At 43.6% G+C, this 16098-nt stretch overlaps 1 protein-coding gene across 1 annotated transcript in view; it reads left to right on the forward strand.

Annotated features, from left to right (window-relative positions):
* Positions 1–16098, forward strand: part of dop1b (DOP1 leucine zipper like protein B) — a 31414-nt gene that overhangs the window by 7900 nt on the left and 7416 nt on the right. Inside the window, exons 7-29 of the mRNA XM_070544458.1 lie at positions 3218–3341; positions 3455–3564; positions 3772–3883; positions 3959–4073; positions 5727–5846; positions 5988–6090; positions 6223–6459; positions 6544–6845; positions 6936–7330; positions 7401–7672; positions 7752–7904; positions 8381–8481; positions 8715–8905; positions 8982–10557; positions 10652–10751; positions 11000–11191; positions 11274–11396; positions 11481–11615; positions 11690–11745; positions 11816–11920; positions 12009–12075; positions 12183–12342; positions 13018–13100. Of these exons, the coding sequence (XP_070400559.1) occupies positions 3218–3341; positions 3455–3564; positions 3772–3883; positions 3959–4073; positions 5727–5846; positions 5988–6090; positions 6223–6459; positions 6544–6845; positions 6936–7330; positions 7401–7672; positions 7752–7904; positions 8381–8481; positions 8715–8905; positions 8982–10557; positions 10652–10751; positions 11000–11191; positions 11274–11396; positions 11481–11615; positions 11690–11745; positions 11816–11920; positions 12009–12075; positions 12183–12342; positions 13018–13100 (4932 nt within the window). The remainder of the gene's footprint in view (positions 1–3217; positions 3342–3454; positions 3565–3771; positions 3884–3958; positions 4074–5726; positions 5847–5987; positions 6091–6222; positions 6460–6543; positions 6846–6935; positions 7331–7400; positions 7673–7751; positions 7905–8380; positions 8482–8714; positions 8906–8981; positions 10558–10651; positions 10752–10999; positions 11192–11273; positions 11397–11480; positions 11616–11689; positions 11746–11815; positions 11921–12008; positions 12076–12182; positions 12343–13017; positions 13101–16098) is intronic.

Below are 16098 nucleotides of genomic sequence, written 5' to 3' on the forward strand. Positions count from 1 at the left end.
GTTTTGGGAGGGTGACAGGGAAAATATTATGGCTCTGTACACTCAGTCGTCCAAAATTAGTCCTTTCAGGACTTTTGCTAATACTTTAGCGTATGAGGACTGTTTTGGCAGTGAGTGACATCACTGTTCAGCACCAAAAGGTGTCCACAAACACTAATATTAGGGCTGCACAATATATCGCAAATATATCGTTATCGTGATATCAGTATGCACAATATGCTTATCGCAAAGAACGGATAAATATCGCACTGAATGGTGTAGCAATACATATATATAGATTTATATATTTCAAATGTGGCGTAGATTTAGCTTGTTTATGATCTTATATTGATTAATTGGGGCACCACCCAGCCTTTGTTAGTGTGACTGGGAACACTCGAGGGGAAATTTAGGTTTTGTTCAAGGTCGTCAGTCTAATTTTAACACCACACATTAGTCTGAAAGCTGAGTTCTTGTCAGAATGCGTCGGCTATTCTCGAGATCGCTAGAAATAATCAGGCAGTATTTACGTTTTGTGAGTTTATTACGAACATCAGTTGTGAAAATTGACAAAGAGAACCAAACACAGCTTATTGTTTCATGCATGAGAATAAGTAAATGGATAAACACAAAACTTTATAGCAGTGCTATGACATAACTAGTTTGTAATAACAGTGGGAAATTTGGTGACACCAGGATTATAGAAAATTGGGGGATAATTTCTAAAGGGGGACAGTGAGCGTGTGTGTGTTCCTATGGGTATAGGAATGTGTGTGTGTGTGTGTGTGTGTGTGTGTGTGTGTGTGTGTGTGTGTGTGTGTGTGTGTGTGTGTGTGTGTGTGTGTGTGTGTGTGTGTGAATAAGGATTCGTGAGCGGCAGAGAAAGAAAGTAAATCTTGAGAGATTAACGGGAATTGGGAACGAGAATAACAAGCCATAAAAGTTTAAGTTTGAATTCACTAATCGGGCTTATCAGGAAAAGTCAGCCAGATGAAAATGATTCACAGACCTTTCCTCCGTCGCCAGGGATGACCACCTAGGCTGTGGTAAGCCTGAGAAGTCCTACGGGGTGGTGCTTTCGGGGACTGTAGGAATTTTGGCCTCCGAGTTGGTCAACGGGCATCTGTGGATTTGAGAATGATGCGTTCCCACACCGTGGCTTGACTTTAAGGTCCTCAACTCAGCTGCACCGAAACGTGGAATTCAGAACACGATTCCAGATTCACAAATGGTGCTGAATCAGAACTTTTCCAAATTGCTTTCAACTCTTAACGCCTCGACAAACACGCAGACTTCCGGTTTCACGTAGGAAGTCAACAAAACACCGGAGTTGCTCCTAAAGTTTTTAACATTTTAAGACGTCTTTGGTTCTTAAAACTGCCGCCACGAGGTTCGGATGGGCTTAAATAACCTCCTGGGTTACACCCACTTGTATCTCGCTCAAAAACAACTGGTGGCTCTTCCACATAAACTACTTTCAACAGCCATGAAGAGTTCATCTCAAAATTTTCCAAAACTTATTCCAGATAAAGCCTTAAAAGGATTACTCTAACATCAAAGTATTACTTTAAACAGGAAAGAATAAAATTCATGTCTTAAAACTAAATAGTTTTACCCTTTGGCAGGAACTTTAACTGGAGAAACACAAATTGACAGAGGTTTAGCATACAAGAAACACAAACAAGCAGTTAGCTTTGTAACTGAAAAGATTTTAACTTGGAGCACCTTGATTTCTATTTTAAGGGTAAATAACCTAAACACCGTCTTTGATTATAGATAAACAGAAAAATACCAGGGTTCTGATGAAGGCTAAATCCTGGAGTCTTCATGTCAGATTTACGAGCATTCAACCTTGGGGGAGAGTTGTCTTGACAGGTTGACATAGACCAGACCACGTTCTAATGTCGTCCCGCTTCTTGATTGATTTAAGGAGGGAAAACAAGTCACTTGGTAAAGTTTATGTTCCTGGGAACAAAATATAGGAGTTAACCAGGTGTTCGAGAATGGTATGTGGCTTGTAGGCCAGTGCAAATTCCCCTCTTTCTGCTAAGTGTGAAAGAAAACTCTTTGTGAGAATGTTATTAAAGTTATTGCTCTGCTCCGTGTGGATCCCGATAAAGTTAACTGAGAATATAAAAATGTGGATTTCCGCTACAATGGTCAGCTCAAATGTTTGCTACACGTAATGCATTCTGTCAATCAAATGGAAGCAAGATGTTTTTTTAACAAATCAGATGGAGCTCTTCACCCATTTGGCCAATTGGGTGGGTTCTCATAGGTCAGACGCCCGCCCCCGAGGTGGACGGTGCTGAATTTTGATGGTTAGCAAACACCTGAGTTAGCTTTGTTCTGCTCTTTCTGCTGATTCTGCTTTTCGCGGTATCCACTGACTGCCTTTTCTTGTTCATTTTCTTTTTCCCTTTCCTCGCATCTTTTGCTTTTCTCACTTTTATGATTTTGTTGTAATTTTTTTAATTTTTGATCATTTTTGTTCCTGAGCTAAATTTTTATTTATCGCAAGTAATATCATCATTGCAATATTAATCACTGTTATCATATATCGCAGGTTTTCCTAATATCGTGCAGCCCTAACTAATATTATTATTTATTCTATATCAAAGTATGTCATCATTTCGTCCACTCGGGGAATAGGGAGAGCAGCTATGTTGCGTAAAAAGCTGAATTTTATGGCCAGAAGAAGCACCTTTTTTTTATGGCGCTCTGTAGGAGACCACACAATTATAGCAAGGAGGAATTTTCACCACATTTTTCAGCGCTTAGAGTTTAGAAGCGATGACTTTAAAGCTTTCTTTTCCTTCCATTCTGCTTCTTCAACAACTCTTCCAAATTTACAAATGTTGGTTGTTTGGCGTCATCTGCTGTTATCATTTCCCACCACGGTACAACCAATCAGCATGAAGTAACAAGTTCCGCCCAGCGACTTTACCGGGCAGTTTACAAGTACAAACCCCAGTCAGATACACGCCCGATCCCTGAAATGGTCCAGAAAGTGGTCCTTTTGGGCCAGCCTGGTGAAGTGGAGACACGCTCATGCCGTGAAGGTTCGATGAAATCACCTGGAAGTTCTGAAAGTAGAAACGGGCTTAATAACTAGAGAAAACACAGATTTTGCAAGGAGGGTATCAGATATTTCTTGAATTTTGCAGTCACTGGAGGATAAACGCACAAGGCTTTTCTGTTGTTCATTGTCCAGCTTCCTCTCCATATGTTGTTTCAGGATCCTGCCGAGCAGACTGTTGCTTTTAGCATGGAAGACCTCATCACTGTGGTCTCTGCAGCTTTACTCACACTGCTCAGAAGAGACATGTCCCTCAACAGACGCCTCTACGCCTGGCTCCTAGGTGCTGCCATTCAGAATATACACCAGACATGAGTCACATGTATAATGTTACACCACTGTTTGGCTAAAGATGAATGTTTCTCATTAGTCTTTGTTGCGTTTGTGTGTTTCCAGGTACGGACATTAAAGGAGGGATGGTGGCGCCACACCCCACCCTCTCCACCACAGTAGAGGATCATACGTCCTTCTACTTCAACTCTTATTCTAAAGATATTCTTGTGAAGGTATTTCTTTTTTAAATGGGTTATGAAGTGAAAGCAGCAGCTGGTTTGTTCAGTGAAAAGATGGAAATTTAAGGGAAAGCCCTGGAGACACTAAACCCAGTGATGAAAGTGATGCAGATCAACACTTTTTAGGAGACGTTTGTTTTTCTGATTGGTGTGTTCATATCTGCTTCTCTTCTTCGAATGTGTTTGTGTTTCTGACTCCAGGCTCTGATTAAAATCCTCAGACAAAAGGAGGTGGATGGTGATCCAGAAAGCGTGATTCGCTACCTCAAACCCTTTCGCATCATCATCAGTCTGCTCGATAAACCTGAGATAGGTAGGGAGCTCTGAGCACTGCTTCTGGAATCAGTTGTTTCAAGCAAGCCTCACTAATGATCTCGTTTCTGCTCAGGGCCTCCTGTCTTAAGCTGTGTGTTGCTGGAGGTCGTCCGAGCCTTTCACAGCTACTGCCGGGAGACGCTCGATGGGGAAAATAATGCAGGAATTCCGTGCAACCAGCTTTCCAGGTGAGATGATAGAATCCAGAAACCGATGTAGCATTAGATGATTGCTAGCCTAGAAATCTAGACCAGCCAAAGCAGTAGCAGGTTGGTCTAGCCGCGCTCCAGCCTCAGCAGGTCTCCCAATGGCCAGAACAGTTTTAAGTTTTAGAAACATTGGGGGGGGGGGGGCATTAAGACAGAGACCTTTTTTTTATGATAGCGGCAGAGCAGCAATGAGGTGGCGTCTCAGGAACGGCACTAGTTTGAAGTAGTGTTGTCAAAAAAATCGATACCTAGATATAAATCAATGCTAAAAGTGGTATTAGATATTCCATCCCTGTGGTATCGATATTATGGACTATTATACCCAGCCTTCTTCTAGTACACTGACATGCACGACAGCCAGATGCCGTAAAGCAGCCTCCGCCTCCCAGACAAACAGAAGAAGAAGACGCCGCATGGCTACATAGCAATTTCCCACGCGAGTTGTCTCCGATCCAAGTTTTGTCTGCCAAATAAATAAACAAAAACATAAACAGCGAATTTGGGAGGCACTTCACAGCCCAACTTCATTAGCATACCAAGTCTGACACGTAGTTGTATATTCACGCTTATATGCTTAAAGGAAACTCCCGTTTATTGCAACCCGGACTTAATTTCTAGCATGCAGTACGTTTGTTTAGTCACGCTGACAACTTTGGTGCTACTTGGATTCCCCGGGGTATTTAGATCCATCGGCGAATCGCCATCAGTGTATATCCATATAACGGGTGCAGACGGGCACCCATGGTGCAGCCTCGAAATAAGACATCATCTGTACCAAAACATCTCAATGTCGAAAGGTTTTGTTAGGAATCATTAACGTGATTCCCCTGTTCGTTTGGAGCGGGTCTGGGATTTCTAGGCGTGAACAGACTAGCTGCGGCTAATCTAACCGGCGCTTTTAATTACGTCACTGCTGTGCGCCATTCTGTTTTTATTAAGATTACCGGTAGATGTACCTTTGTCCTACCGTGGAGAAATTCGTTTTCTCCCTTTATTGACCAACAGAGTTGTTCAAAAGTACAGAACAAAACATATGGCATTACATCTTATGACAAAAATGCCGAGTTTAAGCAGCAAAACATCACTCTGCACATAGTGTATATATAGTGAGACAATTCATGATTTTAAGTGTTAACTTTCGCCAGTTTTTGTATGCACGTTTTAAAAAATGCTGATACTTGAAAGGTTTAAGCACTTTATACACTTAATTCTTAGCATTTAATTTTTGCAATATAAATTGAGGAATGTTATTTTTTGAATAAACTTGTTCAATAAATTGGTGTTTTTAAATAGTATTGAAATCGAGTATCGAGTTTTTTTTTCAAGTATCGAATCGAGTTTGAAATTTTAGTATCGTGACAACCCTAGTTTGAAGCAGCTTTGGCATCAACTTTGGACAATTTAGCTTAGGCTTCTTCTTCTTTGACGATGTATGACAGACTGCCCCATTGACTGATTTACTAAGCGATGAGTACGTCACATTTTCCGTTGCTCTGATTGGTCCTAGCTCAGTCCAAAAGCGTGCAGAGACAGTTTGAAAGACAACAGTAGATTCCACTCTGTCTATGGGTTGTGACTTTCCATGTACGATTGTAGAAATCCAGAAACAGTTACTTCTTTTCTTTTTAACAGTAAAATAAAAGAGAATAAGAAAGCATCAGAGATCATCAAGACGGTGAATATGCTTGTGAGCTCCATGAACAGTGAATACCTGTGGGAGTACATGACTCAGCACTTCTGCTCATCTCTCAGGTGTGTCTGTGATTCATTCTGATTACAAGAAAAGTTTCAATACATTGAGCAACTTTCCTTTCCGACAAAGGATGAAAATGTTTAAAATTGGAAATATTAGAAAGCGTTGAGTGGTTTGAAATTCTTTTTTTTTTATTGTAGCAAAAAGGCTGATTCACCTCCTGAGGAGGACTACGATCACCCAGCTCCTTATGTTAAAGAAATGTCCAACCTCATCATTTTCCTGCTTGATGTTCTTCCTTTGGTAAAACACACACACACACACACACACACACACACACACACACACACACACACACACCAATTTGAATTCTATGAATATTTCAGCTGTAAGGTTGAGTTGATTTAACAAGAAGTTGTTTATTTTATTTTCCAGGAGCTCTATGTTGACATCCAGTCATATTTCCTCCCTGGCATGTTGGGCTCAATGCTGCAGGCGCTTCTCCACAACATGGACTCTGTTTGCCTTGAGGATGTAACGCATGGTCTGCGTGCGTGCTTCAAGGTTCTGAGTAAGATCCAAATGCCTGTAGCTTACATGGACGTCGATTCAGTGGCACACACAGAGGAGATGGAGATACAGTCACCTGAGGAGGAAATCACTAAAACACAGGTGATTGGGGGGGGGGGGGGTTGCAGTTTCGTCTTTTTAAAAGGGCCAATAGTGTGTCTTAATTGTGTGTTTCTCTTTATCCAGGATTTAGAGAGTGAAGGAGATAAAAATGGGGTTGTTGATGGGCATCTGGAGGAGGAACAGGAGAGGGGAGATGGAGGGGGGGATGGAGGACCTGCTCATGGTGTTTACCCAACTCTGAGGTCTGAGGACAGTGGACTGGGCATCAGTGCTTCACCGTCAGAGCAGCATCTGTCCCTGGAGGTGACGAAGGCCGTTGAGCAAACTGGAATTAGCAGGAACTGTGAGGGAGTTTGGAGAAGAGGAGGCAGCATGGACACCATGTCCCAGTGCCTGCAGGACATCCTTGCCTTCATAACCACAAGGTAAAACTCGCCATCAAATCCAGCTGGATTCTAGGAAGTCCTGAAGTGAGTTTTTAAAACCTTTTTTTTTTTATTCTTCCTCTGTTTTAGATACCTGATGGTGCAGGTGGAGGATGTCGGAGAGCCAGATCCAGAACCCCATCAAGACGTTAGTCCCACCTCTGTGGATCAGAAGTCTTTGTTAAAGGGAAGAGAGATTAAAGACAAGCTGACTGAACTCTTTACTCCAAATAAACTCAAAGCTCGTGTCTCCTGGGAGACGCAGCTCCCAGCAGCTCCCACTGAAAATAAAAAGGACTGCGGTCCCGGTGGGTGTTTGGACTGGGCAGCGGGCTACATGCCCCGGGGGAGGGCTGAGATTTCTGAGGCCTGTCGACAGGCCTTCGTCGCCACATGTCACCTGCTGCTGGAGAGCACCACCTTCCCTGTTTACTTCAGTGAAGAGGAGATGCTTGCTCTGCACACAGACATGTTTGGCCCCACAGGTCAGCACATGGATCAGTGAGTTTATAATACCTCACAAATGACCCGTTGAAATACTTTGTTTTATTTCAGACAGCCACATGGGAAACCTGCCGGTGTGGATCAGGACCATGATGATCCTGTGCTGCACATCAAAGGACCACAACATTCAGCATACCGCACTGGCGTCCCTGTTGGAGCTCATCAACCGCTCCCAGTCCTTAGCTCTGGTCATTCAGGACAAGCACAGACGGTACCAGAACTCTGAGTCCAACCCGCTGAGTGGGAGGCTTCAGATGGTCTCCCTTCCACCCATCTATCCGGTTCTGCTCCGAGCGCTAGAGGAGGGCACAGATTTCTATCAGGTCAGATTATCGAAGAGAAGCTGTAACTAAATTATAAGACGCTGTATAAATTATGGGATTCTTTTCTTCTGTAACCCAGCGGGTGTCCAAGGTTCTGTGGGCTCAGCTGGACACGGAGCAGAGAGAGCAGCACGTTTCCTGTGTGGACCTGTTTTATAGGCTGCACTGTTTGGCTCCGTCCACAACCATCTGTGAAGACATCATCTGCCAGGCGCTGCTACACAAGGACAAGGTGCGTAGACCTGCAGAGCCGCAGCTTATTCACACAGTTTATGTTAATTTATACTACAGTGATCCCTCGCTACTTCACGGTTCGTTTATCGCGGATTCACGACTTCGCAGATTTTTTCTTTGGAGCCTTAGTCAAGGGAAATTCGTAGATTCGCGGTATTTTTCTATGCGAAATATCAAGAAATTCCTGTTTTTTTTCCCATCAATTTCATCATAAAATGCACTTTTTGTAATAAAACTATAAAAAAAACAAGTAAAAATACAGTACTATGTAAAGGGAGGGTTTTAAAAGTCTGAATACTGTATACGTACCTGTTAAATAAATACTGTAAATATGGTGTCCCTACTTCGCGGATTTTCACCTATCGCGGCCAGGTCTGGAACGCATCTACCGCGATAAACGAGGGATCACTGTACAAATAAATAATAAAGATGTTATTCTAAAAGATAAAAAGTGGATGTGCTTCTCTTGTCCAGGGAGTTAGACTGGAAGCGCTGCACCGCTTCACAGTACTGTGGCACCTGACCCGTGAGATTCAGGGCAACAGAACCGTGTCTCTGGGTCGCTCCTTTGACCGGTCAGTATGATACATGTAGGAATTTGTTAGATTAACTGAGAGCAGCATCTTCAATAAATTATTTTTTGTGATTAGAATGAGAAATCTCCTTATTGTAGCTCCTATTTGTCACTATTGATATAACACCTTTTACTCATTATTCCCTTAATTGTGACACAATAAAGTATAAAACCAGAGAAAGATGTGCAGGAAACGCCTGAGTTCATTTAGAAAAGGTTTTGTTTGTGTCTCAGGTCTCTGTGTGTGGTGGTGGACAGCCTGAGCTCCACTGATGGCTCAGTAAGCGCAGCAGCTCAGTGCTGGTTAGTCAGAGCTCTGTCCCTTAAAGACGTGATTCGAATCCTGGAGCCGATTCTGTTGCTGCTGCTCCACCCGTCCACTCAGCGCTGCTCCATTCAGAACGTCAAACAGAACGCCCCTGCTGGTAAGTTCAGCCTTCGGCGTTTGTTGCTTGTATACATGGATTTGTTTGCTAAGTCGAGGTGCCGATTGTCTTTTAGGTAACTTGAAGGTTCTTAGCAACAGAGGTCGAAGTGTGAGCAGAACTTCTCGGACGTCTGCTGACATCACAACAGCTGACGTCGCCGGTTTAAATGTTCAGAATGTGGTGGACCGAGAGGCGCTGTGGGCAGAGTTGGACAGTGGACCAGAGGTGGGAAAACCTCCAGATGCTGTAGCGATGTCGAGGAGTGAGAGTGAGGTGACGGAGGAAGAAGACGAGGAGGAAGAGGAAGCTGAGAGCGAGCACACAGAGTCAGCTGACACCAGTGGGGCCCAAGTGTCCACCGAGATCTCCAGCTCATGCTCGGCTCCACACAGCAGCGCTGAGGAGGGAGGGTTGGTGAACGGCCTGCGGAGGGTCGAGTCTGAGCGCACACAAGCGTCTGAATCCCTGTCAAGTGACGATGAGGAGGATCTAGAGCTGGAGGAGATGGCCAGGTCTCGGCTGCAGAAGCTGGAGCGTGAGAAGCAAGAAGCCATTAATTCTCTGTTCCACCATGTGCTGCTGTACCCGTCAGCGGGAGGCTGGCATCATCTTCTCCAGGGTTTGGCGCTGCTGGACAGTCTGCTGAGGAGCAGTGCTGAGTACCCGCTAGTGGACGCGCTGTGCTCCACCTCACTAGACACGAGCTCTGCTGCACATCTACACCTGGTCTCAAACCTTCTGCAGCGCCACCAGCAGGCTCAGGATGGCAGGAGCTTCTACGGATGCCTGCTCTCTCCCACATCCTCTCCTTCTGTGCCCCCATCACTGCTCATTGATCTGCTGGTGTCACTCTGCCTCCGGTTTCTGCGCTCCCACTACCCCTCCTATTTGAGCCTGACTCCTCAAGACCTGCAAGGGAACCGGGAGGTCCAGGTGAAGAGCGTGGCGGTGCTGACTCGGATCGTGAACCAGCTCAGCTGCAAGGCGCAAGGGCGGGCAGCAGCAGGCACTCTGGAGTCCATCAACAGACTCCTCTCAAGCTGTAAAGTGCAGCAATATGCTCTGCTTTCTCTGTCTGCATCAATGTACATCAGCCAGAAGGGGGCAGACAGGAAATCCTCTAAAGGTGTTGAGCTGCTTGATGAGCATGGGGTCCAGTCAGAGGAGAGTCTGGTCAATCTGGGAGCAGGCGGAGGACAGGAGCAATACCCCTTACAGATAGAATTACTCAAATTACTGAAGGCTCTCATAGTGCTTGAATACCACGTGTGGACTGATGGGGCCATCTCTGCAGCCGGTGGAGCCTCCACCCAGCCTGGGGATTTGCGTGAGTCCTCGCCCACCACCACCCCACTGGCTCGCGAGTGGCAAACTGCTGTTCTGTTCCAGCAGTCCATCAAAGCAGCACAATACGTAAAGAGCCACCCCATCACAGCGCAGGGGATGTTTGTTTCTGCTGCAGCCAGAGCTCTGCAGCCTCAGTATGGCTACGCCATGCACCCACACTGGGTGTCGCTGCTGTGCTCCTTGCTGCCGTACCTGGGGCGCTCGCTGGGGATCATCGTGGCTCCGCTCATCAGTCAGATCTGCAGGAACTTGGACGAACTGGTCAGGCTGCATGAACATGACGGAGGAAGGACGATCCAGAGGTAGCCGGAATACATGGAAGTTCTACTTAAAATAACCTTCACTGTAATGTCCTTTGTTTATTTGCTACAAGTTTTCCCTGATTTCTTTCACCAGCTTGACTGGCCGGAGGGAGAACATTGCTCCTGATTACCCTTTGACTCTGCTGGAAGGCCTGACCACCATCACACATTTTTGTCTCCTGGACAATAAAAAGGTTAGAAATGGAGAATAAATCATAAATGTATTTTAAGGCCATTTCTAATGCGTTTCTAAAATTTTTTTTTTGATAAAGATGACCAATCTTAACAAGCTCCATTCATCTTCATGCCTCTCCTGCAGTATTTTATACACCTCTGCTTTGTGCTTGCAGTGAGATGCAGTTTAAAGCTGTACTCTTTGGTATCGACTACATCTCTGAATATTGTAATAATTAGTATTTTTAAATCCATCTCCTTCCATCAGTCTCTGGTCATCTGTGATCCCTTGGATGTCCGTAACGCACGTAACGCCGTACTGGAGGTGCTCCCACACATGCTCAGCAGCATGTCGCTTCTGTGGGGCGTGGTCGTGAGGGAGGACCTTCAGAAGCGAGCGTCCGACTCTGCCCACAGCAGCAAACACAGCTCTGCTTCTGTCTATTTCAAATCCACCAAGGTCTGCATGAGTTGCTGTTTTTTTGTTTTGTTTTTTACCTTTAATATGTATAAAAGTAACGTGATTTTTTTTTTTAAATTAGATCTTGCGACAGAGGATACTGGAGTTTCTGCTCCCTCTCACTGGAGCATATGGGATTCAGCTGATGGCTTCAGTAGGAGTGGTGTGGAACAACAGGAGGAACAAGAGGAGACATAAAAACAAAGTAAGAGATGTTGTCTGAGGAGAAATAAACCCCCCTGACTAGCTCTAAAGGACACATGAATCCTTACATTCTGAGTTTCTTCAGGTTCTTCCTGTAGCCGGTGAGTCTAGGCTGATCATTGTGGAGCTGGTGAAGTCACTCAACACTTTGAACACAGAAACTATCCTGCAGCTGGTCAAAGAGGTTGTGAAGAAACCACATCAGATCAAAGGGGAGCAGGTACGTACACTCGTACAGGTAAGGATGGTCAAAATTTTAGCAGAGATCATTTGTTTCTCTTTTCTCTCCATCAGAAGTCGGCGCTGGTCGATGTCCCCATGTTACACTTCAGTTACGTCTACATCCAGAGGTACGTGAGGCTACCTGTCTCATGTGATCAACCGTGTTCATGTTTTAACCGTTTGTGTGTCCTTGCGCAGCATTCCGGCTCAGGCTCTGCAGGAAAACGTGGCTCCTCTCCTCAGTTTGTTACGGGAGTCCGTTCAGCTTAACCTGGCCCCACCTGGACATTTCTTACTGCTGGGGTCGGCGCCCATCTACACCTATAAATATAAATTAAATAGGTCAATTCTATGATTCCACTGATGGCTTGTGTTTGATATCCTCCCGCAGAATCCTAAACGACTTTGTTATTCGGCTCCCCAACCTGGACAGCAAGAAAGATACCAAAGATCTGCAGGTGAGATTCACTTTTTCCACAGATCGTTCCACAGAACAGATCAAATAGTTGTGTGAGATCATAAAAACACGCAGGTGAGAAGCTAAGGTGATGGAATGATTGTGCAGGAAGTGACCCAGCGGATCCTGGAGGCAGTAAGTGGGATTGTGGGCTCGTCTCTGGAGCAGACCAGCTGGCTAAGCCGCAGCCTGGAGGTCAAAGTTCAGCCACAGGTGTGCCCTGAGGCAGAGGAACCAGACGACGCTGACATGGATGGAGATCATTGTGGTAATTTTAGATATTTGGATACAAACAAAAGCATCTTTAGTGGAAATAATTGACCTGAACTTATGAGTGAGAGAGAGACAGGCTTGTCTTCTGTCTTATTTATTCATTCAAAGGCTTAAAAAGCGTTTGGGTCACACTCAATGAACAGGTCACAGAAATGAGCCCAGAATAAAAGAATACATACAGCTATAGTTCATCAGGCACACACACACACACACACACACACACACACACACACACACCCCACACACACACACACACACACACTCTCATTCTGCCCATCCTCCTTGCTCCTCTTCTTCCCCTGACAGACAAAAAACTCTAACCCTAACCCATCTAGTTATCGAGGCTACCTGACTAGAGGAGGACAGCTGTTTAAACAAACCGTGTGTGTGTGTGTGTGTGTGTGTGTGTGTGTGTGTGTGTGTGTGTGTGTGTGTGTGTGTGTCTGTGTGTGTGTGTGTCTGTGTGTGTGGGTTCAGTCGCACACAAGGAGCCTGCTCTAAGCACAAGCTAATTATGTATGACATAACAATTTCCATCACACATCATGATAAATTAAGACATTAGATCTACCGTGACAAAAAGGGCATTTTTTTTCCAGGAGATGAATTTGATGCAATGTTTTCAGACTGATCTTAATCCTGCACTCGCATATTGCCTTTTCTTTTCCAGAGTCCGTAGCTCAGGCTAACGCCATGGTGTCTTCCTCTGCTCCCTCGGTTTTCAGCGTGCAGGCTCTTAAACTTCTTGCAGAGGTTGGTATTTATGCGTTTGTTATGTATTGTTGGTGTTGCGAGCCAAGCCACCGAGCTAACTTTAGTTGTAAAATCTCAAGGCCTTGGCTAATGGTACAATGTGGTGGGCTTGACCTCTGCCCCCTCCTGACGAACACCCTTACTTTGTGGAGAGATATTTTACCTTGTGCAACCTAGGCTTTTAGTTAAGGTAAAATCACCTTTATTTTGCTGTAGGAAGACTCTTGCTGTATCAGAACACACTACATGAGCTTATCACGCTCAAAACAGGCCCTCGTCAGCTTCCCCGCTTATCAGGCGAACGCTGATGTAAACAACCTGTGATGGGTTGGGGGGGGGGGGGGGGGTTGGTGTTTGGACAAACATCTCCTTCTGCCCCCCGTTATTTGACCTTCTGCCTCCTTTATTTTGGTTCAAGATCATTACTGGGCTGGCCCTGTTAAAAACCTTCTACACCCCTGCTTAGTAGACTTAATGAAGTATTTTTAAGCCAATATAAAAATGACTGAAATACAAATTTACATATTTGGCATTATTGACCCATTTCTTTGATTTAATTTATTTGTTAAGAACATCAAGATGCATTACAGTGAACATTATAATAAAGTACATTTTTCTAGTGCAGAGAGGAGACAACCCATAGAAGCACTGATTTGATCTCATTTCAGGGAAAAATAGAACAGATCAGGTGCACCTAATAAATAAAAATTACTAACATAAACTCAGGAATCTGTTTCTTAGCTTCATTGTTCTGGTGCTGAAAATATCTCAAAATATCATGCTTTATCTGTACTGGATACTCGTTTCCCTAGCTGTAACCACCATGCCCTGCCTCCTCCTCCTTGCTGCCTGCCGGCTGTGATCACAAGCAACAACAGAGTAGTTCCCGCTGCTTCTTCTGGAAACAGCGCAAAAAAAATGTTTTTTTTTTAATCTGTAAAACAGGATCTTGTAGGCGTGGCACTGGGATTTCAGCCTATGTAAGGGAAACACTGCACTTATTGTTTGTTATCAATGAGTCTGCCCCAAGTCTCCTCTCAGCAGTTGGTAAATTAAAGATGAGCGTGTCTTTGTGCATTAACCTTGGACGTCACTAGGATTGAGAGATGGGGGGGGCTTAGCCCCAGGAGCTTGACCTTGAACATTTTTTGTCACACCCTGCAAAAACTTTGTCAATTAATTCATTATCTGAAGAACATTTAACAAAACCTATTATTTTATTACTTTCTTTTCCTTTCCTACTTTTGTGCATTTTCTCTCTTCTTTTTATAAAAAAATAACACTTAATCAGTTCATTAGTGGGGTCTATGTTGAAGAAAGATTTTATATAAGTCCATTAAAAATTAGATATGTTATATTTTCAAATAAAGCTATTCATTTCAGTCTACTGCACTTAACAGGGGGAAATGTTGCAGTCATTTGTTTAATTACAAATTGCTTGGTTATAAATGTTACTGAAATTTGACAAAGAACAAATGAATAATTGTCAAACTTTTATTCTGCCAAATGAGTGTGCAGTTGACAGTTTTAATATATGAATAACACTGCTATGATATGGAATAAAGGAGTATGTAATTAACAATTACAAGACAAAATAACAGTATATATAAAATTAGGGCTGGGACTTGATTAAAAATTTTAATCTAATTAATTAGAGGCTTTTTAATTAATTAATCTAAATTAATCGCATTTTAATCGTTCAGGAAAATGTGCTCTCAAAGCAAAACTTAATTAAAATTATGAGACAGAGAATTAAACATTAGACATAGTTATTACTGTAAAACTAAAGCTTTTAATAAAAAAAATGCATTTTAATTTATCAAATGTCACTGTGTGATATGAAACAAGACCCAAATCAACTAAAATTTATAATTACAAATAGAAAATGCCTGCAAAGGGTTCCTGAGCCTTTAAATAGTCTCTCTGTCTAGTTGAACTACTGAAATAAATTTGACTTTGCACCAGATTCTAATTTTTCCAGTTTCACTTGTTTGTATAATTGGGAGTTTTTATTAGCATTTCTACTCATAATGTAGTAAAAGCACATAAATAATAATCCTTCAAAATGACAGTAGAACAGGAACAAATATGATCTAGGACTTAAATGTACTAACTTTTAACACCAGAGCAGGCATGGCATATTCTGAGAATGATCAGGAACACTAACTGGTTCCAGTTCCAGATGATGGGATGATAAAAGATCATGGTGAGGAAATAATGATCTGACGAACAGGTGAGCGGACCTTCCTTACATGGGAAGTTCTGATGTCACGTTAAGAAGAGGATGCTGCAGACCCGCAGATTCACGCCTGCTGCAGCGAATCTGGTGTGATCTCCAGCCTGATCACAACGTTCTCGTTCCTCGCTGCCCCTGATACATTTAAGCATCCGCCCCTTAGCTGATGACAGCTTCAACACACCTGCTGCTTAATGATAGTAATACATGTGATGTTTAGACAGACTCGTCTCAGAAACCTATAACTCCCCGACAGAATTGTTTAGAAAATCATCAGAAAAGTTTCAGAGTGTTTCTGTTTTAACGTAAACTTCTGTTTTCAACTTTATGACACGTTGTCTGTGATTGATTACAGAGTGAGAACACCGAGCGTTCTCCCAGCGGCAGCCAGGTGCCTCTCGTTTGTCTGACTACTTTCATAAACTACTGTTAGGGCACAGAATTATTCTGTCTGGTGCTTTCAGCGCTGCACAGATGCTACGTAAATGTTAAAAAATATAGCTTACCGCAACTTTTGTAAAGTTTCCAGTGCCACCGGGCAGCCGAAGCAGAGACGATCTCTGAAAAATGTCCGCGACACGGACTCCGTTGTTGTCTGGAAGTTCGTTTTTTTTTTCAAGTTAAGAAAAGAGGCGGGCGTGTTTCCTAAATCCTGCATCAGTCCAAGCAAGGCAACTTCTTTCCGTTTTTATTTCGTTTTAGTAGCCATTAGCACTGTGCATTGTTGTGTGCGTCAGTGATATTCTGTCTACGAGGAAGTCG

The sequence above is a fragment of the Nothobranchius furzeri genome, chromosome 14, assembly GCF_043380555.1.
Source record: "Nothobranchius furzeri strain GRZ-AD chromosome 14, NfurGRZ-RIMD1, whole genome shotgun sequence".
Classification (NCBI taxonomy): domain Eukaryota; kingdom Metazoa; phylum Chordata; class Actinopteri; order Cyprinodontiformes; family Nothobranchiidae; genus Nothobranchius; species Nothobranchius furzeri.